Below are 23,205 nucleotides of genomic sequence, written 5' to 3'. Positions count from 1 at the left end.
TGCTCAACCTGTGGACTTGTCCATCAGTCCCCGTTGTAACTTCAGAGGTGCTCAATCACCGATGGCAGACAATCCCACAGGATCAGGACGCCTATGAGAGGTGTCCACACACACACACACACACACACACCTCTCTCTCTCTCTCACTTTCTCTTGGCTCTAACCTCACTGAGATAATCAAAACATCCAGAGACGGGGTAAGCCTTAGTGACAAACTTTGCTACACTCTGCATGTTAATAAATCCTTTCCATATGGTGCTGAGTCGAGACAGAAAGAGGGTCGTATCTCCTTCTGGAGGGGACCGAGACGCCGCAGAGCTGCAAAACAAAACCAGAGAAAAGGAGTAAAGCTCTTTGCACAAAGAACGTCCAAAGTGTGAAGACTTTACATATTACAAAAGTGAAAGTTCGGGCAGGTTTTGGTAGCTTACTTTTTCAAATTAACTACTTTAATCATTATGATATAAACAGATATTCTCGTCAAAGAAAAATAAACTGAATAGGCCACAAAACCAGATGGCCATAAATTCAAATTTTCAAGATTTAAACTTCTAAATGGTGGTCGGCACCTTAAATGTGGGACACTGAGTGCTTTACACAACCCTCCAGAGCAGCGGTGCTGCTGGGCGACTGCAGAGCTGAGGACTGAGTCACTCTTTCTGCCCCTCCCGTTACTCTACGTGAAGTGAACCCACGTGGACACCGCACCTGATGCTTGGGGACGGCGGGACCGACAGCAGGTATCTGGGCTCGGGGGATGAGGACGGCTTGGCTAGTATGGACTTGGGCACCAGCACCGCGGTCGCAGCAGGCTTTAGGACTTCTTGTGGTGGCTCTGCCAGGTGGGTGCTGCCTGGGAGGGCTGCGGCAGGAGTCATGACTGTGCTCGCTGCGCTTTGTGCGGTCCTGGGGTCTCGGCCAGACATGGTGACAGTGGTGAGCACCGTGCCCCCACAGGAGGCTGGGCAAGAAGGCCCTTCCGGGGCACAGGGCTCAGGCGGGCCGTCTCCTGGAGCCTCGGATAAGTACCTCCTTTCCAAGAGAGTCTGGGACGCACTCTCTGGGTCTGGCTCAGAGGTGTTTTCAGGGAGACTTTCTGGCACTGCCTCACCCGCTGAGCTAAGAGCTGGCTCACAGGCAGAGCTGTCGTGCTTGGATTTGGACTCTTCTTTCTTAGCAGGAGCCGACAATTTTTGTCTTTTTGGAGCCGGTTCATCTTCTAATGATGGAACCTGACCTGTAGCACAAGAGAGGCTTGGTTTGAGGGCACAGCCTGCCCCCAAGTAAATGACCATTTTTCAAGGATAAAGGAGCAAAGCTCTAAAGGGGCTGACTTCACATGTTCTCAGAGACCATCCTGGCTGTGTCATGTTTTAAACCTGGGGTGAATACAATTGCCATACACGGGTCAGCAATGTTAAACAAAGGCCTCCCCTCACCTACTCACCTGTACAAATCTTGCAGTTCAGGTCAAAGAGGTGGGCGCGGTGCTGGCCCGTCGTGTCCTTTAACATGCTGCTGAAGAGGTCCAGAGCGGGTGCAGCGCTTTTCTCGGGCACAGCACGTACTGACTCCTGTTCCTAAGAGGAAAAGAGGGGACACGGCGTGGGTCACTGCTTCCCAGTCCGGCATGGGCTAAGAGACCGAGCACAAACCGCTGAAACAAGGCGACTGCATAACCCTAACCCACAGGCTTACATCCGAGTCCGACACTGGGGGGGAGTCTTCCATGTCGGGAATGGCCTCCTGCCTGATGGCTGTCTTTTTACTTTCCTGGTGCAATCTTGCCCTGGACTCCATCACCTAAGAGAGAAGACAGCCTGAGTGGGTGCCCTCCTGTCCCAGAGCAGCCTTTACTTCCGGGCAAGGCCAGCTGCTCGGGCTTCTGGCAGCCACTCCCTAGCACTCACAGGTTTTGTCGGCCTCTCTTTCCATGTGGAAAGCTCTTTAGACACAAGTTCTTCTGGCTTCATTCTCACAAGTTTGGCCAAAGAGATTTCTTCACGCAGAACACGGTGGAAGAGACCCTGTGAACAAACATTGTTCATTCACTGGTTCAGGATAGTTGAGTGAATGTCTCCAAGACCCAAGGAAGGGCATGGAGGAAACAGAGCAGTAGGTGGAGTCCCTGCCCAGAGGCTGGTGACACAGGCCAAAGCACTGGACCCAGCACAGCAGGGGCCTCAAGGTGTGCAACTCCCTAAGAGCTCATGGGAGCTAACATGCCCAGAAAACATCGGCACTGGGCCTGTACAGCTGACCTGAGGCCCACGCTGCACCAACTGCTAGAGAGAGACCTTAGAAAATAGATCAACTCCAAAAGGTAGTGTTAGGGATAAAGGTGAGAAGAGACCTCTTCTGCCAGGGCTTAAGAGGCAAGATGGAAAGTCAGAGCTTCCCTCTGACCCTGCTTCTGAGCACAGGTGAGAGTTTAAGAGGCAGAGAAATGGGCAACCATGAGCCCAGTGCAGGAAGCAGGAGCCACACCAGGCCAGAGTCCAGGCCACTCTACCCGTGGGGACAGCACTGCCCTCCCACAGCTGCTGTGAGAACCAAGTGCCCCACCCAGGTGTGCACAGCACCTGTCCGAACAGTGAGCACAGCAGAGTTCATCTAAGGAACCCCTGAGGACAGGCTCGCTCAGCTGAGGTGAAATGACAATAAAGCCCAAATATGGAGATACCCACATACCATAAGGAATTTGAACTTTATTCTGGAACCAATGAAATGATGAGAAAGCAATTTTACGGCCATATTTAAGAGAGACGCATCTGGTGAACTACAGATGGACTTCAGGGAGCCAGCAAAGCCCAGGCTGCAGCTAAGGAAAGGAAGGAAGGATGCACCACTATTCCCTACACCGATGGTGAGTGTCAAAGGGAACAAAAATGCCTGCTAACTTCCACAGAAAGGGTACGACTGTCTCACGCTATGTACGGTTTAATGACATGACACTCAACTAGAGCCCAGAGCACACGTGCCCCCTGCTCTGCAGCAGGAAGCCAGCCCTGACCATGAGGCACACACCTGGTTCTTGGGGTCCTTGAGGTTGAACATGATGCTGCGGTACTTGCTCTTGTAGCGATTGTCAGTGACGTGGAAGAGGTTGAACATCTCTTTCTCAATGTGGAGTGCAACCTTCCCGACCTCGCTCTCTGTCATCATGAGGTCATCACTGTCACTGGCTCTAGAAGAAACAGAACTGTGTAAACCCTGAGCTTGCACTTCATTCTCCCAACAGCGGAAATCTTCCACTTTAACAGATAATCAAGCATAACAGCCCACCTTTTCCACAAAATCTCCTTCAAGGAGCGCCTTATATTTTGCCGAATCTGAGAATTTGGCTGTGATGGGGTGGTGCTTGAGGCCCCCAGGCGTCCTGGGGCTGGAGAGGCCAAGGGGACAGATGTCACCATGGGCTTCCTGGCGGCTCCCCCAGGGGCAGAGGAGCCTGGCAGCTTTTTGGAAGTAGATGTGGTGGCACCAGGCACCAGCCCTGCCTGCTTGGTGGCAGGAACACTGCCTGAGGGGGCAGCCGAGGGCCACGGCCTCTTGGGTATAGTGCCCTTGAAGCCTGAAGGCAACTTCCTGATGACTGGCTTGGTCACATGTGTGAAAGGAGGGGACTTCTTTGGAAGCAGACTCCGGGCTGCAGGCTGCCTGCTGCCCACAGCAGGGCCCTGAGCAGCCACTTTCTTCGGCATCGCAGCTGCCGTGTTCTCCACTTGCCGGTCCTCCTTCACGGCTGCAAAGAACACACGACGTTAGTGAGGCAGGAGGGCATGCAGTGCACTGTCAGGTGACATGAAAAGCATGCTCAGCCTCAAACAAGCAAAGCTTACCAGGCCCCAGTTGAGGTACTGGCAATATTGAGGGGAACCCTATGTGAAGTATATGACTTTTTAAAATCCTCACCTGAGGATATTTTTCCATTGATTTTTAGAGAGTGGAAGAGAGAGAGAAAGGCAGAGAGCAATATCGATGTGAGAGAAACACATTGATTGGTTGCCTCCTGCATAAACCCCCGACCAGGGCCAGGGCCGGGAGGAACCTGCAATTGAGGTACATGCCCTTGACAGGAATCAAACCCAGGATCCTTCAGTCCGCAGGCCGACACTCTATCCACTGAGCCAAACCGGCAAGGGCCAAAGCTCTAACCACTAAGCAATACACACATGAAACCAATACAAAGAAAACATGCCTCCCTCCCCAATTGTTTACCTTAAAATCATACTAAGTATGAAAACTAAGGGGCAGGCAGTGGAGGGGGGGGACGGTCACCAGACTTTATTGTATGAGACACTGATTTAGGGAAAATGGTTTTAAAAGTAATTATCAAATTCAGAAAAGGAGTGTAATTAAGGCCTCTGGCAATACTTATGATCGTGACCATACTTTATTTCAGAAAGAAATGCTTTACTGGCCCTAGCCAGTTTGGCTCAGTGGATAGAGCGTCCGCCTGAGGACTGAAGGATTCTGGGTTCGATTCCAGTCAAGGGCACATGCCTGGGTTGTGGGCTTGATCCTCAGTAGGGGATGTGCAGGAGGCAGCCAATCAATGATACTCTCTCATCATTGATGTTCCTCTCTTTCTCCCTCTCTGAAATCAATAAAACTGTATTTAAAGAACAATGATTTACTGTGAAATCAATAAAAATATATTTTAAAGCAGTAGATTCAGAAGAGCACTTTCACTAAGAACTCGAGTGCAATTTCTTTGTAAACATGACTTTAAAACATCTCTTCAGGATTGGTCACAGACTGCCTCCGAGCCCTTGAGGCTGTGGAAGGAGTAGTAAGAGTCCTTTGGGGGGAGGTCACCCACAAGTGTTCATCATTCTTTTGGACAAAAGTCAATACGATGCCATTTATAAAACACAGGAAAGTTGACAGAAATCTGTAACATGGGAAGACTTATCACTCTAATACTAAGGTGACAAGAACAGATTATGCTCTGATATACACATTCTCATTTAAAACTACCAGTTGTATTTGACTACTGGTTAAGACCGTAAATTAGCGTTTAACCCAAACAAGAATTGTAGTCAAAAGCTCAAAACATTATCAAAACCCTTCAACTTGGAACAAAAATTTTGACACCAGTACTTTTTATTTTAGAGAGAGAGCATGCTAAAGCCTGGATGACAATAATCCTGCCAGGCCTTCATACCTAAGGTCTTAGGGACACGAGGAAGACAATTCTCAGACAGATGCCGCGCCCTCAGTCCCAGGGTGTGCAGCTGACCAAAGCCAGGCTGGCAGGTTCACAGACGGCCCTTGCTCCACACACACACACACGCAGAGTGGCGGGAACGGGTGTGCCCAGTGAGCGAGCCAGGACACTGACCAGGCCCCAAGGGGCCAATGTAAAAGGCGCCTCCTGTAGGCGGGGTTTTTCTCAAACTACTTGTGCAGCAGTGTGCCTCTAAGACTCCCATATGTGCAAATGAGGGCAGGGCTTCAATAGATGATGCTCCAGTGAACTGTCAATTTTACCCAGGGCTTAAAAATCAGCCACCAGCCAGCCACCACAGCTCCTCCTAACTCCCAGTAAATCAGGGAGGAAGTCTGGAAGCTGGTGAGACCCTTTCTCCAGATGCCACCCTCCCAGGTGTTGATGCTCCAGGGCCCAGGCAGACACCACCACCAGCTGTGGCTGCCTTGGCAGAGGGCCAGAGCCACCACCCCGAGCACTGCCCGCCTGCCGCAGCAGGTGAGGCCAGTTCAGCAATGGGCTTTCCTAAAGGCACGCAGGGACCTCACGTTCCTCCCACTTGGTCGTGTGAGTGCACCCACCCAACTTTAGTTTGTGCAGCAGCACCACCAGGACCCAAGAGCTAGGACAGTGTTGGAAGTCCTTGTTTCTATCATCAATTAACTTTAAATCCCACATTTTCCTCTCAAAGCCCTCACATCCCCTGCCTACCCCAGCCTAAGGTGGTCTGTGCACCAGACCCCCAAGCTTGCTGGGGCTCCAGGTCTCCGCCAGCCGCTTCTCCACTTGCCCTGCTTGTCATTACCAGGCCTACCACCACCAAGGCTCACCTCTAAGGCTGCAGTTCTTTGGGAACTGGGTTTCTAAATAAAGCACACTCCCAAGTCTGACAAAGTGAGAAACGGGACAAGGACGAAGATAAAAGCAGCATTTCTACACATCACTTCATCAGACCGAGTCCACGTACCCGAGGAGGCCCCTTGGGAATTCATTTTTACCAGCTTGGAGGTGGCTGAGGTCTGCAGCGCCTTCCCTGCAGGATCACTCAAGCTCAGGTTCAGTAATGGGGAAGTGGCAGGGGGACAGGCTGGGCCTGGGGAGCCGGTGCTGCCTGAGTGTCTAAGGCACTGCCTCAGAGGGAGGTCACTGAGCACCAGGCAGGGAAGTCAGCTATCGGCAGTCAGGGAGGAGTGAACTGCCGACGATGAAAAATGGGACCTGAAACCAGTTCAGTCACTGCCTTTTATAAACACACATCTGGCGGAGTATTCTAGAAGCACATGTTTCATGAACTCTAAAAGCCTGGCCCAGGTACATCCCAACACCTGAAGAGGATGCCCGACTGTGACACAGGACACCTGCATGCTGGGGCCTGGAACAAACCTTGTTGTTGGACATTGTTTCACGTGACACATTTGTATTAACTTCAAAAGCTCTGGGTCTGTCTCCAGATCAGAACCTAAGATCAATACTTCTGGTCTAACTGGCCTGTTTTTCTCATTTAGGGAAAACCCACTGAGAGATTACTTTTAAAACATCTCCCATACACAATTAAAATGACCTGTGACTAAGAGCGGTAACAGTGAACACACGCAATCTACTTAAAAAGTAGAGATGACTTTCCTTAACCATCATGCTAGTTCATAAAATTAGTTGCTTTAGCCTCTTGAAAGTCAACCTTCACTATCCTTTATCTGACCTCCTAAGGGCATAAACAGGTACAATTACTGGTAAAATGTCTGAAACCAGTGGACTCCAACAAGTTGGCCACCAACCTCTTCTAATTTGAAGGGACATATTAAAAACATGTAAAAACTTCCATGTAGCAACTGCTACACATGTTGGCACATGTGGCCCCACTGAAAGCTGGACTTGGGACATTCTGGAATGACAGTGGCTCCAGTGCAGTGCCAGAACATTCTCACAGTGACAGAAACTCTTTTTGAGTAGAGCTAAAATCAAATTTGCAAAACCTTCACGTACATTCACTTCTATGTTGTGTCTACCTTATGGAAGGGCAGGGAATAATCTGATAGCCAATGAGGAAGAGCCCATTCTAGAACAGCAGCAGCGCACCCCATGCTGGGGTGGCTTCAGGGGACAACAGACCCCCCCCCCCCCCCCCCGGCTGAACTCCCTGCTGGTCTGCAGCGGCACGGCTGGCATTATCAGCAGTGACCGCAGTGTGGGCAGAGGGGGCCCTGGGAGTGTGCCAGTCTGGGCTGTCCTGGCAGTGAAGGCGCCTTTAGCTCCCACTCTGGGGCCTGCTTGTTCCCGAGCTCCAGGCCAGGCTGACTTGGGGAACCAGACTCCTTAGCAGCTGTAGGAGACAGAGCTGCCCTGTGGGCCAGACCACTGTTTCTACCTGCTGGCCACATTGGTAATGGGAACGGAAGGTTGGGGAGAGGCCTAGTGTAGAACTAAGCAGGCTGGTGTTCTCAGGGACCGGTAATCAGCAACTCTCTAATTGGCTCAGTAAGCATGGAGGGGCCTTGTCACACTGCAAAGGTAGGCTGTGGGGCATCACTGGCCTCTGGGTGGCACTAGCGGGCCTCAGTGAAGACTGGAGGACACGGGTCTCCACCAGCACTGTTGCTGTCTGCCACATGGACACTGCAGACACCCAAATGAAGTTATAGCAGGACTGCAAGTAAATATGGGGGTGCACCCAACCAGCACAGGCACAGGGCCTGGTGAAAAGTCCTCAGAGCAAAAGCCCTCAGAGCAATTGCATAATGCTATATATACTGCATCTTTCTCAATATGCCAATATAACCACCCGAACCCCAAAATCCCGAAAGTGTCACACTGCTGCCCCGGGTGGGCCTGCTTCTTAGTGACTGGCTGTTAAGAGCCAAAGAAATGAAGTGAGCATGTGGTGTGACAGCGAGCAAACCTTATGGCAGGTGCAGGGAAGCAAACAGAGGCCCTGGCAGGGGTCCCCACCCTGGAGCTGCCCACTGACTCAGCACCCTGCTCCACACTACCACCACCACCCATTGGGTCCCATATCCGCTTGCAGTCAGACTGAGGCAGCTACCACTGATAGAGCTGTCTCTGTAACAGAGCCAGAGAGGGGCTCTGACGACACAGTGGAGAAAGCATGGACGTGAATTGTTCGTGGTGACTTCAGTTCTAGTTTCAGCTCAGCGGGACCCAGGTACTTTCTCACTGCAACCTGGGTTTCCTGTTAAAATTCTTCCCAAATAACAAGTAACAGCAAGAAATCATTTTGCTTTTATGCATCTGCTTAAATATTCTGAGTTTTTCAGTAAGTTCTGATTTGCTTTTGTTAGAAAACACAAATTCCTAGAGAACACTTGAGTGTAAGCCACCTCCCAGCTGCTGCTCAGACTGGAGACGCTCTATCATTGGGATGTCCCTAAAGAGGTCTGAACGGCTGTGGTTTGGGCCACAAATCTTTTCCAGTTGACTTGTCTGATATCATATTTGGGTGATTTACACTTAAATGGAGAGGTGCCTAGAACTCTTCAAAGAAACTTGCAAAAACTAAGTATGTATCTGGAGATTAATGCCCTTCTTCATTTTAAGTCTCACATACAGGGTTTTGCAAATTCATGTTGGACTGACAGCATATGAAACAACTGACCCAATTATTCTTCACCACGAACACTAGAATAATGTGATCAAGGCCTCATGGGGAGCCAGGCATGTAATCAAGAGGACGGGGCAGACAGCCTGGTGGGGCGGTGGCCTGGGGAGCGCAGCTGCTGCTTTCCTGCCATCTCAGCACTGTCACCAGGCAGTCTCCTCACGTTAATAAGGCTACAGTTTAACCAACATCATCTGTGCCCAAATTGTTTACTACTTCAACCAATATGATGCAGGCAGGGGTCTTAGATCCTCCCTGTGAGCTCCAGGTCACAAAGGGTCACGAGTGGACACCCAGGGCCGGCGGGTGGCCGTGCAGATGCAGCGGCTAGGCAGCAGTTACCTTGGCGCTCTTCCTGCCGAGCTCCTCCAGGTCCACCCGTGCAATGACAGATGCTTTCATTTAAACAAATGAAAGTGGCAAAACTTCTTATCCATCTTCTAAGTTTACTTCTTTAATTCTCAGAAGCTAAGAACATAACTATGTGCACAGTTTTGTGCCATGCACAAACATCAAGAATAGTATTTTATGATTTTATACAAATATACCCACGACTTGTGTAGCACACTGGAAGACCTGCAGCAGCATCTTCAAAGGGGCACTTGGGCTCTAACACTGATGATGCCACCAGAGTGGCAAGCAGTATCAGATGGGCCCAAAGCTCCAAAAGGTCATAGGTCACTGAAGAGCAGGTGGAGGGAGCAGGACCCACCCTGAGGTGGAACTTTTAGCACCCCGCCTCCCCTGGGGCTCCAGCACAGCGTGCTGCTGAGGGGTTTCATCTCAAATGTTTATGTACATGAAACCTTTCCCCGATATAATTACCTGAGCAGTTGGGTATTTTAATGTTATAAAAGTACAACACTGTAAAATACCAAAAGAATGTCACTGACAACCAAGAAAATTGCAGCTGTATGGAGAGCATTAAAAACAGTTGTCAAGCTAAATCCATCAGTACAAGCTTTGGTTTTTCCTCTGGGGGGGTGGGGGAGAGGTAGGAGGGGAATTGGTTCATATGGACGAAGTCTGGTTTGTCCCAGCCACATTTTATTGCTACTGACAATCCTGGAAGAGACAGGTAAAAATGGCTCACGCAGCTGATAAAGCAAAAGACCCCCTCTGTCCCCGCTTAAATGTCTACAAAATATGCTTGGGTTCTAGAATCCCCTACATATTTTATTATAGGAAACTTGTTTCCTCTGATGATTTGTGAAATATGCTCCTGGAGCCCATGCCATTAGTCACCCTCGTGAGAGTCCGTGTTCTCCATCCACTTCTCACAGCTCGTGGACGATCTGCATGGCCACACATGGACTGGACTGGGGGGAAATGCTGTATCTGGGAACCATGCTTAACAAACCATCCGGATTTGGGTGTCCTGGTTCCCTTACGGTTTTCCATTTTAATTCTCAAAGCTAGATAAACTGTAGAAATCTCGTATTTCAGTCAAAATTTGTTTAGATCCCATGTTTTAAGTCACCTATTGAGACATTTAAGGAGCCCAAAATACTAGAATACAAATACCAGAATTCCACTTCCATATTCTTTCTAATAAACCTGGGGCATTTTAGAAAAAAAAAAAGAAAGAAAGAAAAAAAAAGGTTAAGCTCTCTCCATGCTTTAACAATAAGGAAAGCAAACAGATAGTGGAAATAAAGAGAAAAAAAATAAAACTGTAAAAGAACAAACATGATTGATTTGGGGGAGAAATTAAAAAACAATTGTTTCCACAAGTACAGAAAACCTCAAAAACAATTTAAAGAAATCAATCAGGAATGAGTGTATGTTAATAGCATTACCCTGAGAGCACGCAGGACCTACTGATACTTTCGTGAGGAGGAAGAGCAAACTTCGACGTGGTTTACCGGAGGGTCCCACACCATGTACCCTGACAGTTGTTTCTGCATCCACATCCAGGCAGCACAGAGCACCTCCAGGAGCAGCACCCTGGCTCTCTGGGCTGAAGGAGGCTCCACATGCCCAGGCCAGTGTCCCAGCATCAGGTGCACCCTGAATCTCACCATCCCAACCCAGAAAAGCCCGTTCTGAAGCCGGCCAGGGCGGCAGGTAGGGGGTCCTCATGGGGCCGCAGGGTTCTGTGTGTGCTACAGCAACTGTGAAAGGATGATCTGGGTCAGAGGTAGACACAACTGCTACTCACCCGGGCTGAAGTCAGTATTTTTCCAATGACCCTTCCCAATCATTTTTTGGGAAGATGACATTTCTGGGATAACAAAAAAAATGATCAAAAGCAACTCAAAAATGTCCCCCCTGCACTCAATCAATTCTGGATATCCATCAGTTTTAATTGGCGTCAGTGTGCTAGGAAGGGTTAGTCATTAGTTTGTTTCAACTTTCTGTCAACTTGAAGCCCATGAAGCTTCAGGGAGGAGCTGATATGGAGAGAGGAGGTGGAGAAGAAAAGAAGACCCAATCTGTGAGCAGAGAAATGGGCCCATGGTGTATCTCCCCACCCCCAATTCCTTTCTTCTCTCAAGGTCACAGTGGGATTAGAGTCCAGGGAGAAGAGCCATCCTGTCCTCATAACTCCGCACAGGGTGCCTCAGAGCAGCTTTCCAGCTCTAGTCAACAGATGGAAATCAGTCGCCAGGACCTTGGTAGATGTGCCCGGGTTTCCTGATTCTGCTGCATCCTGTAACCTGTAACCCACTTAGAGCACAGTACACAGGACTCCAAAGTCATGGTTATCATCCGTTCACACGTAAGTCATGTATGTTTTTAGGTATGCTCACAGCCTCTATAAAAGTGCTACTTCACAGGCGTGCTATAGTTTAACTGTACTTAACAACGTATTCCTAAAATAATAAAAAAATCTAGTATTACTTTGCAATTTACTTAGGTATTAGGCCATTTATGTTCTCAAAGTGAGCATTTAGTTACACATTTTCTAATTATACTAGTCCAGCGCCTACCTACAGGTATCCTCCCTCAGTGACTGTTAAAAGGTGACTAAAAGGAGAAGGCAGAAGAGCTCTATAATCTTGGAATTCAGGGCTTTTAAACCTTTCAGTGCTTTAAAAAAAGGCATAAAACAGTATAAAAAATAGCACAAAAACTGAATAAAAATAATCTTAGTAACAGAGTAAGATGTGCCCTGCAGACCAATTTAATTTTGGAGAGTTAGGATGAAAAACAAGAAACCAAAAGTCCTGCTGCATAAGCGCAATTTGGGATCTCACAGACTGACTGGCAAGACCTCAACTCCTCATTTTTTGGGGGTGGGGAGGCACGACCTACAGTCCGGCGTCCAGAGAAGTCTGGAGGCCCCTGGTGGAGTCTGCTTTAGGAGACACCTCGCCCACTTACCTGAGACACACGGCGCTCAGTGTGTGAGATCAGGAGTGTGTTTATGGGGATATGTAATGTGTACTGAACAAGAAAAATTTCTCAGCTCAGAAATTGTACTTTAGCTGACTATCACTGCATCATCAATTTGCAGAAAGAGCTCCCCACACACAAAAGAAGTGATGGCCACACGTGCTAAAGGGCAGTGTGGAAACCTGTGCAGCTAACAGAGCGGTGATAATGATGCACCTGTAGTGTGGATGGTGATGAACTTGGAGTGCCGGGCAAGAGTACCTGCTCACTGGCCTTTGTTGGCAACAATACTAAATACTTACCAGTGTCTGATAATGAAAACAGATTAGACCTCAATTGCCAGGTGCCACAGTCAACACTGAGGTTTGCAGGGCTTTGTGGGAAACAGGCTAAGCGTGAGCCCCTGGGGCTCCCTGGTATTTGCTTCCATCCCTGGAGGTGCAGCTTTGAGCTTGGTTACACCTCCTAGTTCTGGACAGTCCTGAGTGGACAGACATCCAGAAAGACAGGGAAGGGTCCAGAAGCCACCCCTAGATGATACATACATTTATACAACAGTGACGGCCACAGGGCAGCAGTCTGTTCTGGCTTTACTGCATTGTAATTGTGGTCGCTCGCCCAGGATGGCGTGCTGCTCTCGCAAGTCGTTTCCTTCACAAGGACCTCAGTCCGAGCAGGGGCCACCACTGCCTTCTTCACGGCATTCTCTTTCTTGTCTGGAGCGGGTCTCTTGGGCACAGAAGAGACTTTAATGCCTGCCTGGATAATCAGTAAAACCCCAATCATTAAGGAGATCAAGTCAACCTTCATTCACTTCCCTTCTCAATGAAGGTGAGAACATGCTTAAGGTCACTCACACTCCCACCACACCCTGAGCCCGGGCACCACGCCTGCTCAGCACCAGGCCTCAGCAGGACTCACCACCAGCTGAGCCCTCAGCATTCCACCACAATGGCTGGGAAGGGCTTCAACTTCTGAGTGACATGAGGCCCAACACAGAATAACTGTCATCCAGCTGAGGTGTGAGGCAGCCAGGGTAACATAGAACAAGTCCCTTGAGCAGGTGGTGAAAAGAGGCAAGACCCAAGTGGGAAGGGCCTCTCTGAGAGTGTGCCTGCCCACAACACTGTGGGAGAGGGCAACGCTGGGCAACAAGGCCAGGACCCACACTCCCATGCTCTCCATCAGGCATCCTGCACCGTCACTCTTACTAGACACAGCAGTTGATTCAAAATTACCAGCCTTAAAAATTAGGCCATCTAGCCCAGCTGGCATGGCTCAGTGGCTGAGTGTCCACCTATGAACCAGGAGGTCATGGTTCGATTCCCGGTCAGGGCACATGCCCGGGTTGTGGGCTCAGTCCTCAGTGTGGGGTGTGCAGGGGGCAGTTGTTGATGATTCTCTCTCATCATCTGTTTCTATCCTTCTCTCCCTCTCCCTTCCTCTCTGAAATAAAAAACAAAAACAAATAAAAATCAGGCCATCTAGTCTTGGCAGGTGTTTCTCAGTGGTTAGAGCATCCACTTGTGAACTAAAGGGTCTCGGGTTTGATTCCCGGTCAAGGACATGTACCTGGGTTTTGGGTTTGCTCCCCTTCTCCAGTTGGGGCGCGTGCGGGACGCAACCAGTCGTGTCTCTCTCACATCACATCGATGTTTTTCCCTCCCTCCCTCTCTCCCTTCCACTCTCTTTAAAAGCAATGGAAAAAATACCCTCAGGTAAGGAATTAACAAAAGTAAATAAATAAAAGTTAGGCCATCTAAACGCTAAATAAGCATTCAACTATGTCAAGAAAACACTCCATTAGGCTTGCTCAATACAAGTGCAATGGGGCCATCCAACGGCCATGCCAACCTAAGCTAACTCCAGGAAGGCATACAAGTGGGAGTCAAGTGATTCTTAAAACACCCTGACTCTTCACAAGTCACGTGTGTCTCAAAGCCAGACCACCTGAGAGCCAGGTCTCACAGTGAGACAGTCTTGCCTCAGAGCCCACTCCCCAGCCCTGCTGGCTGCCTGTGACGTTGCTTCCCACATGGGCTTGAACGGTCACCAACAGTTCTTGGGAGATGGCTGGCTTAGGAACAGCAGCCAGCTGCCTGGGTTTGCTTTACGGTGCCTGTATTAGTCAATCCCTCAGCTAGAGGGCAGAGAAAAGAAAATGTGAGGATATATACTCACTGGTAATTCTGACAACAGGACTGGTGGAAAAGGTGGAGGACAAAAGGAGAGGGGACGGCACCTGACTTACATCTATGCCGCTGTCCCCTACATTCTACAAACAAGCCAGCGAGTCTGGAACATAAGTACACTTATGCTTTGACTCTTGCAATGGGGGTGGTGGTCTTGGTCAGCTTACCTCAACACTACATCTGGGAAGAACGAGCGTTTCTGGCTTCGTCTTGGTCTTGGTCTTTTCTTTGGGTTTTTGTTTTGGCTCCTTCCCTGCACTCAGGAACTTCATGGTGGCAGCAGCATGTTTCAGAATGCAGTCACTGCTGCAGTAGACAGAGTCGGGCTGCGCCACGCTAGAGCACCCAGGCCCAATACACTTTGCGGCAGCAGGAGACTCTGTGACCTGCAGAACAGAACACATGACTTCAGACTTACCAATTCCAGCAGTTAAGGTAAAGTAAAACCACTATTTCTAGTACTGAGGGGACTGTTTTTAATCAAGAGACACTAACAGTATGTTTAACGTGAATAAAACTTATGTTTCACTTATTCAAAGCACAGGAATCGACTTCCCTGTCTAAGACATGCACCTTCTGCCTTCATGCCACTCGTGGAGAACACAACTCTGCCCCTTGCAGATGTGCTTTCTCACCCACAGTTAGGTTCCCACATACGGGGTTTTTGTTTGTCTGTTTGTTCTAGAGGTAACTAAGATGCTTTTGCATTAATTGAAAGGGTCTGATTCAATCAGGTGAAAACGCTTAACAGATAAACTGGACCTGTTAAAGGAGAGGAGACATTGCTGCTCATTCTGAAGAAAGCGGCCCTGTTGTGAGGGCCATCAGTGGCTGGCTCTGAGGGTGAGGGTGCAGGAGAGAGCCCAGATAAACAACAAATACCTTTTCAGTATAACATGCTACAAACCACACAGGACACCTTTACAGACATGGAAGCTTCTGGATGTGGATCTTCACCTGCCAGGTCTGAGACCCTGGCCTCCACTGGCCCCTGGGATGCAGCCTAGGACAACCCTGGGCAGAGGGCCTGGCTTAGCCATTTGTGACCCATGGAAACTGAGCTAAGAAATATGTGTTTTCCTGCTAAGTCTGTAGTTGTGGTGCTAGAAACCTGACGTTATCACAAGCTGAGACCAAACATACAAACACATCCCTCAATGTTCTTGAGCAAAATCTATGTCTCACATTAAGTACTTAAGATAATAGTTTTTCTTCCACTGAATCCAAGTTTCACTCAAGATAAAAATTAAACGTACATAGTTTCAAACACACTGACAATAAAGACATAAAATTAGGATGGCTTTCCCCACTAATTTACATTTCTGTTAACGCTTCCCAATGACTAAAGTTGTTAACGGTATCATATTTCCATTGAGTACCTGCAGTACCTCACAATAGCTATACTGAAGGCTCCAGTCCCCACTAACACAGTGCAGGGTGTGAAGGCAGCCTTCTGGCCACCGGACACCTGCAGAAGGACAGGCGGGGCACAACCAGCAGTGGCGCCCTCCCACGAGCCCAGCTGACCACACCAGGGGCGGCTGGTGAAGGGTGGCTGAGACGCAGGAAGACTGGGAGTGAAAACATGTCCTGAACAGGGCAATCACGAGAGCCCAAGACGGCTCTCCACAGCGGAATATGACAATCCATGGAAAACAAAACAAAAAAATCACAGCCCTAAAGACCAGCTGGAAAGAAGGACGGAGTAAACAGAGCTGTGGACAAGAACCACAGACACTGGGCTGGGGACTGTCCCTGGCTGAGGTCATTTAAAACCCTAGTAGCCACGTGAAAGCTGCCACCATCACCCCTCAGCATCTCCAGTAAGGCAGGTTCAAGATCACTAGTTCTTGCTCTCTTGCATATCAGCCACCAGCATGCCATCCAGACTGAGCAAGACCTGAAAACTTTGGGGCCAAGAGAGCCACAGCCACATCAGTGAGCACAGGAAGCACCTGGGAGGCCGAGGTAATGCAGGTGGCTTGCATCATCACAGGATCAACTTCGGCAAGTATCACCTAATAGGTGCAAGGCATCAGCACATAAAGAGAACCCAAGCTTCTGCCCAACTGTCAACCTTGGTAAACTGCACCTTGATTAGTGAGCAGACACACAAATGCTGCCAAAAACAAGACAGGAGCTGCTCCTATCACTGACGTGGTGCGATCAGACTACTATAGTCTGGGGAAGGAAAGGCTCCCACAGAAAACTGTCACGGTGGAGGCCAAGTGCTTCAGGAGAGCTGAGGAGAAAACGAAGGGTGTTAGCAGAGGCTGTGTCCTGCTAGCTTGAAGCCACACAGAAGGAAGTTCATTAAATGCTCACAAGTGCTTTTTTTGGGGGGGGGGGAAGACCCCAAGTTCTATCAAGATGGTGCCAGTTGAGACAAGGGCACACTCACTTCAGTAACTCCAAGACGACTGTGATTTGTTACATGAGACTCCATAGAGAACACTTAGGGAAAGACTCATTTTTAACAAGCCAGTCCATCAGTTCAGTTAAAACACATTGTATTCGGGAAACTATTTATACGTTTTACGTATTTATACGTTCTACCAGTGTAGCAGAGCGCGGGACACGTATTAATACGTTTTTTATAGACTAGCGGTAGAATTCGGGTAACGTATAAATACGTAAACTAAAGTTATCGTAATTTTACTGAACGTTGCCATTTGCGCAAAAAATTAGCAAAAATGGCCCGCGCCACCTGTTAGCGCGTGATAAAAACTACCCGCAAACAATGTGTTAAGAAAAATGTTGAGTCAACAGTAATAGTCTATGAGCTGGACATGGAGTCCCACAGGAGCAGGAATGGGGAGGCTCACAAAGCACAAAACACAACTGCTTTCCTACCAGCCCACCCTCATCAGACATGACACTGCTTCTGGGGAAGCGTAAATTATTCCAAAAGAACCAAACTCCTCAGTCTTGATGTTTGTCAGCAGGAGTCAGGAGGCAATACTTACAGGCTGGAATATCTTGAGTTTTTTCTTGCCACTTGGATTTGCAGCCTTCTCAATTCTCCCCTTTATTCCTTGGTCTTCACTGGATTTCTGCTCTATGGTCCCGATACTTGTACAGTCAGTGCTGTCAGCATCTGCAGGTCGCAGCCTCGCTTCCTGCTGGTCGGTGGTTTCAGAGTTAGGCTCGTCCTGCACCTGCAGAATGGTGCAGTTGGGGCAGATGTAATCTTCCCCGTTCCTCTCCAGGAGCCTTCCACGAGCCTCAGAAATGCCCACACAATCGCCATGAAACCATTCTTCACATCGGTCACAGCAAATCATAAACCTGAAATTGGAAAATAACCAGGAATGGAAAACAAAGAGATACACACTCAATATTAGACAAACTGGTTTCAACATTGTTAAAAAAAATGCAAACGTACAGAAAAGTAGAGACAGGATAAAAAACACACAATATACCCTCTCATCATTCAAGCAAGTTCACTCAATCTTGTTTTGAGTAGAGCATTTTAAGTTAACTAAAGCGTTCTTAATATCCCCCCACCCCAGCTCAGTACTGTCTCCACAAAAGAGCAACAATGCCTTTCTCCCACCCAAAGAACCAGGCCACAGCTCCCTACCACCACCAGAGCAGTGCCAGCCCAGAGAGATCTCTGGGATGACAGTGGGTGGTGGGTAATTTAGTCTTTGCCGCCTTGCACTCTGGCCGCTGGCTGCACGTGGCTAGTGTGACCAAGGCAGTGAAGAGCCCCAAGTGGCCTACGGCGACCACAGTGCATGCAATGTATGGCTCCAGAGTCCCTTTCTGACAATGACTTGTTCATCTTTTTCAATGCACAAGTTGCTCATTCAGCCCGGCTCTATAACCCTAAATCCCGCTGCTTTTCTCACATGGATTTCCCTAAAACCTGGGGCAGCCAGCAACCTCCTTGCCCATGACCTACCTGTTGTTGTGAGGCTGACGACATATACAATACAGAGCATTGGGGTCGTACACCTCACACTCGGGCTTGTGCTTGACTGAGCTTCCAGGATCCTCCTCTTTGACTCCCGGGGTCGTCCGCCCTTCTGACTTCCCCTCTCTGTCACTGCTAGCTGCCTGTTCATCTGCCGGCTCTTGCTGGCCGGGTGGGGAGCTCTGCATGGCATCGGCCACCTCCACGTCCACAGCTTCTGCTGGGCCCTCTTCCCGACGCTTCTTTCTCAGGCGACTCTGGACTCCTCTCAGGGCCCTATCAGCTGGCTCCTGTTCACGCTTTCTTCGTAGGCGATTCTGAAGTTCTTTCAAGGTCAACCCATCGCTATCACTATCGGAGGTGTCATCCTCACCATCATCTCCTTTGGTCTTTGCAGATGAGGCTGGTCGTCCCTTACTGCCTGTGGGGCCAACCTTGGGCCCACTTTTACTGTCAGAGGAGCTCTCGACGCTCCCCTCAGAAGCGGTTTCGACATCTGTGACTGGGCAAGAGGTTGACTCACTGGGGTCCTCAGGGGAGATAGGCACTGTCTTCCTCCCTCTGCGCCGGACTGTTGTGAGAAACTCCTCCACCCTCTCAGTCCGCTTTGGCTGCCGCCCACTGCGTCGCAAGGAAAGGCTCTGCTGCTGCTGGGGCTGCTGGTCCACAGAGTCTAACTCCGTGTCCCCAGCGCCCTCCCGTTTAGCAATGGTGGTCCTTCGAAACCCCCACGTTTTCCTAAACTCTTTACTGGTGGGTTTGATGACCTTGGGGGCTTCCTCATGGCTCAGGTCACCTTTCTCATCCATACCTAATGGGGAAATGCAACCAAACCACAACCAACATTAATGAGGCCACATTCCTTGGCACGTGAGCAGGGAGGCCCTGGGCTAGAGAAGCATGGCCTTCACCCCAAAGGAGGGAGACACCCACAGGACCACAGAGGAAGGAACAGCTTTCTACCCATGGACAGTGAAGGTGGACGTTAAAACAAGTAAAAAAACGACATTGTGACCAGTGTTTCTTCAAGTGTGAGGCCATGTCATAATTAGAGGCGATTTTTGAAGAAAATCCTAGTTGTTATACATCTAATATTACAAAGAAAAACAACTAGCAAATCTGTAACTGTGCCATTTAACCGGTGAGGACCAGGTCTTATAAAACAGGTAGCGGGGAAATGTCAACCGAGCCACAGTCCCAGGCAGCAAGGACATGACCAGAACAGTGTTTGCTGCGATGAGAGGTGGCTGCCATTTCCCTCCCTGAGTCAGGTGGACTCTGCCTGCAGGGCACAGTGGACGGGACGCTGTGCCAGTCCCGGGCCCAGTAGGTGAGAATACTGGCTGCTCCTGTCCTGGGCTTTGGAGACCTGAGCACTCACCTAAGAAGTCCAACCACCTGGCTGGAGAGACCCCATGGAGAGGGTGTGTGCTGGACCTGCACCACAGCCCAGCTGAGCTCTGACTTAGTAGCTACAAAAGTACGAGTTCTAGGGGTAGTTGTTACGTAACAACAGATGACTAGGACACATAAGAAATACTGAACCTTGGCTACTTTGAACGTGTGTTTCTTTTCCCTATTCTTCCTTTCCCTTTCCTTTTAATACGATTACTGAAGGGTCATGCTTGTGAAAACGTTACTCCTATTTGAAAATAATAAAACCCCAAAGAACACAGTATGTACCTTAAGAATTATTTTCCGAACTGTCCAGGCTTCAATCACATGTAAATGCTAGTGATGACTCAGACTTTACACCATGTTCCATCCTAGGGGAAGGACTGGTATAGAATGAAGACCTTCAAAACATAAAATACACAAAACTCAAAACCATATGCAACCTGACTCCTTTCTATTCCCACTAAATGCTGTCACCCCCGTTTCCCATCCAGCTCCGCACACCCTTCACCCTAGAACCTGACCTCATGCTCCCAACCACTCAGAAGCTTGCAGGAGTGGCTGTGTCATTAGCATGTGTGCCATGGAGGACCACACCACTTCTTTAGTCACAGCCGAACTAAAGTGAGGTCCTTATGGAGCTTCCAACACAGAGTGCTCTGGCTGGTGACCTTGAGCAAGTCACATGAACTGCCTGCATCCAGGAGGCAATGCTGACCTCATAATGCTGTGAGCTCCAATGTGAGAAGCAGCACTCACGCTCCCAAGAACAGGGCCGTGACCCTTCCGTGTGCGTGTGAGAGCTGTTACTAACCACACTAGTTACAACTGTTTGCCCATCTGGCCTAGAAATCTGACTCCTTAGGGTAAGTGTTCTCCTCTTGCAAATCTACTCGTAGCAAACCTGAGGGCCACCTTAAAAGAGGATCAAGCCCTTATTTCATACACCATTCTCAATTCCTACCCAAGGCAAAGTGTGAGGGGCCTGAACCAGCCTTTGCCCACAAGCAGTGCGGGGAGCCACAGTCCCTCCATTTCAGAGGGTCTGGGACTGAGCCTATGAAGCTACCGCAGGGCTGGGGAAGGAGCCGGATCCCCACGGCAGGGATGGTTTCCGGCAGGAGGAAATCTCCTCTGCAGGTACATTTCACCACAGAGAGAACGCATGACGTCAAGTTCTATGCACTAATAAAATAACCAATGGGAAAATAATTGCTCTGAATAAAATTGTTATTTTTTCCAGTTTGAGCTAATTGTTTTGTGTGTGTGTGTGTGTGTGTGTGTGTGTGAATAGTCTTTTACATTTTTATAAGCTGAATGTGGGCACCAAAACACCTGTAAGTTATCTTTTTCAGTTGAATGCACACAAAAGTTTAGAAAAGGTGAAAAGAACAATTCTAAATATCATTCCATATTCACCTAAAACTTTTCAGCTAAAGTTTAGAATGTTTCAAACATATATGAATGTTACATTGCATCACCTTCTTTACATATAATGCCACTTTAGAAATAGAAAACACAACTTCAAACTTTTAAGGTTTTGCTGTTGACATTTAACACTAATGATACGTTACCCGCCAGACACTGAACGCTGGGACACCTCCAGAAGTCCTGAATTCAAAAAACCCAGCCTGACCGTTGCAAGCACTTGGTCTAAGCAAACAGCCAGGCCTCAAACACTGCTGCCGCCAGTCACTGCTCACTGACGACTACACAGATTATCGTGAGACCATTCACACGAGTGAGCTCCTAAAAGAAAGAAGATGGTTTATAAGTCTTAACTATAAATTAAACTACATTAAAAATTTTTTTTAAAAAACACCCCCCCCCCCCCCCCCAAACAACAACACACAGTTCCCTTCCTTCAAGGACTTCTAGAGAAAATACTGTGACCACATGGGGACCAGGACAGGGGTGGAGGGTAGAGCTGGCTATAAGAGAAAACAGGCCCTGGTGGGGTGGGGTAGTGGGTGCCACAACCAGTAATCAGGTGTCAGCTATTACCCAATCAATCCTATTTCTCAATAAAACCCAACAGAGAGAGAAACAAAATATGAAAAGGCTGAACAACAAAATTAAGTAATTATTTAAAAATCCTTAATTCTAGCCTAAGGGTCCCAGGTTCGATTCCAGTCAAGGGCATGTACTTTGGTTGCGGGCACATCCCCAGTAGGGGTGTGCAGGAGGCAGCTGATCCGATGTTTTTCTCTCTTATTGATGTTTCTAACTCTCTATCCCTCTCCTTTCCTCTCTGTAAAAAAATCAATAAAATATATTTTAAAAAATCCTTAATTCTACATCTACACCATCATTTGAGTTAAAAAACCTGAGAAAGACTTTATAATCGAGCATCAGAGTAGTACAATTCATGTATTATATTAAAAACATCTCTCTTCCTACACCCTCTTTTGAATGAACAAACGAACGGCCTCACTTGGTCTCAGCCCCACTAAAAGTGCCTCAGTTCCCTGAGGGACCCTAAGTATTACTTTTGACACATTTCACAGTCTCACCCCAACCAAGGGGACCCACCTCACCTCTTTCCTCCTAGCCTCACTCCAACTGCCTCCTGTAACTGTGGTCTCCTTAGTGACTCAGAATAAAGACAAACATTCTGATGCCCCTCCTTTTAAAGCAACAGTGACCATTTCACCCCATTAGCAAAATAGGTCACCACAGCCACCAAATCTCTTAAATGTGGTGGTAAATCGGTCTCAAAATGAGTCTACAATGGTTCAGAAACTACTTCTCAGAAGAAACTGGAAATAAACCTTACTTTTATATTTCAAAACCCCAAGAACAAAATTTAAGATGTTCTCAGGAATGAAAAATTTTTTAATTCATGTTACTCTGAAAGACCAACATATATCTGAATTTGACTTAAGTGTTGAAAAATTCATCAGAAAAGAAAAAAATCAAATATTTCTATGGAGTGGAATGAGATAAACTCTATTCAGAACACACGACATTTTAGACAATTTGGTTCATTTATCTGGACTTTTTTATATTTCATATTTACATCTATAGTCAAGTGCTAAGTTCCTAACACAATTAAGTGTGTAACCCTTTACACCACGCAAAGAGAACAGGTCATAAACTTTCATTCACATCAGAGTAATACAACTTTCCCAAAGGAAAAAATGTGGGCATTCCTGAAAAAGTGAGGGGGGCAGGGAACCCATCATAAGCACAATTTTTGTTCTTAGCTGAAGACTGCTCCCTTCCCTGCTAAGCTGAGGTAGGAATAATTCTTTGACACCTTAGGTTTAAAAACCTCAGCTGCTACCAACCACGAGCCTGTGTACCTACAGGGCAACCCCAATGGCTAAATGGAATCCAGGAACAAGATCTGCTGCTATCAAGGTCCTTGAAAGGCAACTCTCCAACTTTTTGGTCCCAAGGCCTCTCCACACTCTTAAAAACTGAAAACCCCAAAGAGCTTTTGTTTATGTGAAATACATTGTTATTTCCAAAATTAAAACAAGAAACTTTCCAGGTAATTGTGGGTGTTCTTTGCTACCCCATACCAAGC

At 48.2% G+C, this 23,205-nt stretch overlaps 1 protein-coding gene across 5 annotated transcripts in view; it reads right to left on the bottom strand.

Moving 5' to 3' along the window:
- DIDO1 (death inducer-obliterator 1) overlaps window positions 1-23,205 on the bottom strand; it is a 50,503-nt gene that overhangs the window by 12,814 nt on the left and 14,484 nt on the right. For 4 of the 5 annotated variants that reach the window (XM_070419628.1, XM_070419629.1, XM_070419627.1 and 1 more), the window contains exons 2-14: window positions 21,248-21,422; window positions 19,962-20,074; window positions 18,267-19,089; window positions 17,326-17,647; window positions 14,527-14,745; window positions 12,713-12,926; window positions 3,286-3,745; window positions 3,028-3,187; window positions 1,911-2,027; window positions 1,699-1,803; window positions 1,448-1,580; window positions 709-1,237; window positions 165-318 (exon numbers count right to left, since the gene is read on the bottom strand). In XM_070419628.1, the coding sequence (XP_070275729.1) occupies window positions 165-318; window positions 709-1,237; window positions 1,448-1,580; window positions 1,699-1,803; window positions 1,911-2,027; window positions 3,028-3,187; window positions 3,286-3,745; window positions 12,713-12,926; window positions 14,527-14,745; window positions 17,326-17,647; window positions 18,267-19,087 (3,234 nt within the window). In that variant the 5' untranslated portion in view covers window positions 19,088-19,089; window positions 19,962-20,074; window positions 21,248-21,422. Of the gene's footprint in view, window positions 1-164; window positions 319-708; window positions 1,238-1,447; window positions 1,581-1,698; window positions 1,804-1,910; window positions 2,028-3,027; window positions 3,188-3,285; window positions 3,746-12,712; window positions 12,927-14,526; window positions 14,746-17,325; window positions 17,648-18,266; window positions 19,090-19,961; window positions 20,075-21,247; window positions 21,423-22,210; window positions 22,367-23,205 lie in introns of those variants that run through there. The other variant, XM_070419630.1, reaches the window with a different exon arrangement.

Source organism: Myotis yumanensis, unplaced genomic scaffold (assembly GCF_028538775.1).
Source record: "Myotis yumanensis isolate MYYU_CA2020_CCGP unplaced genomic scaffold, mMyoYum1.0.hap1 SCAF_7, whole genome shotgun sequence".
Classification (NCBI taxonomy): Eukaryota; Metazoa; Chordata; class Mammalia; order Chiroptera; family Vespertilionidae; genus Myotis; species Myotis yumanensis.
Note: the sequence above shows the minus strand (reverse complement) of the source record. Positions and strands in the feature narration are given on the sequence as shown.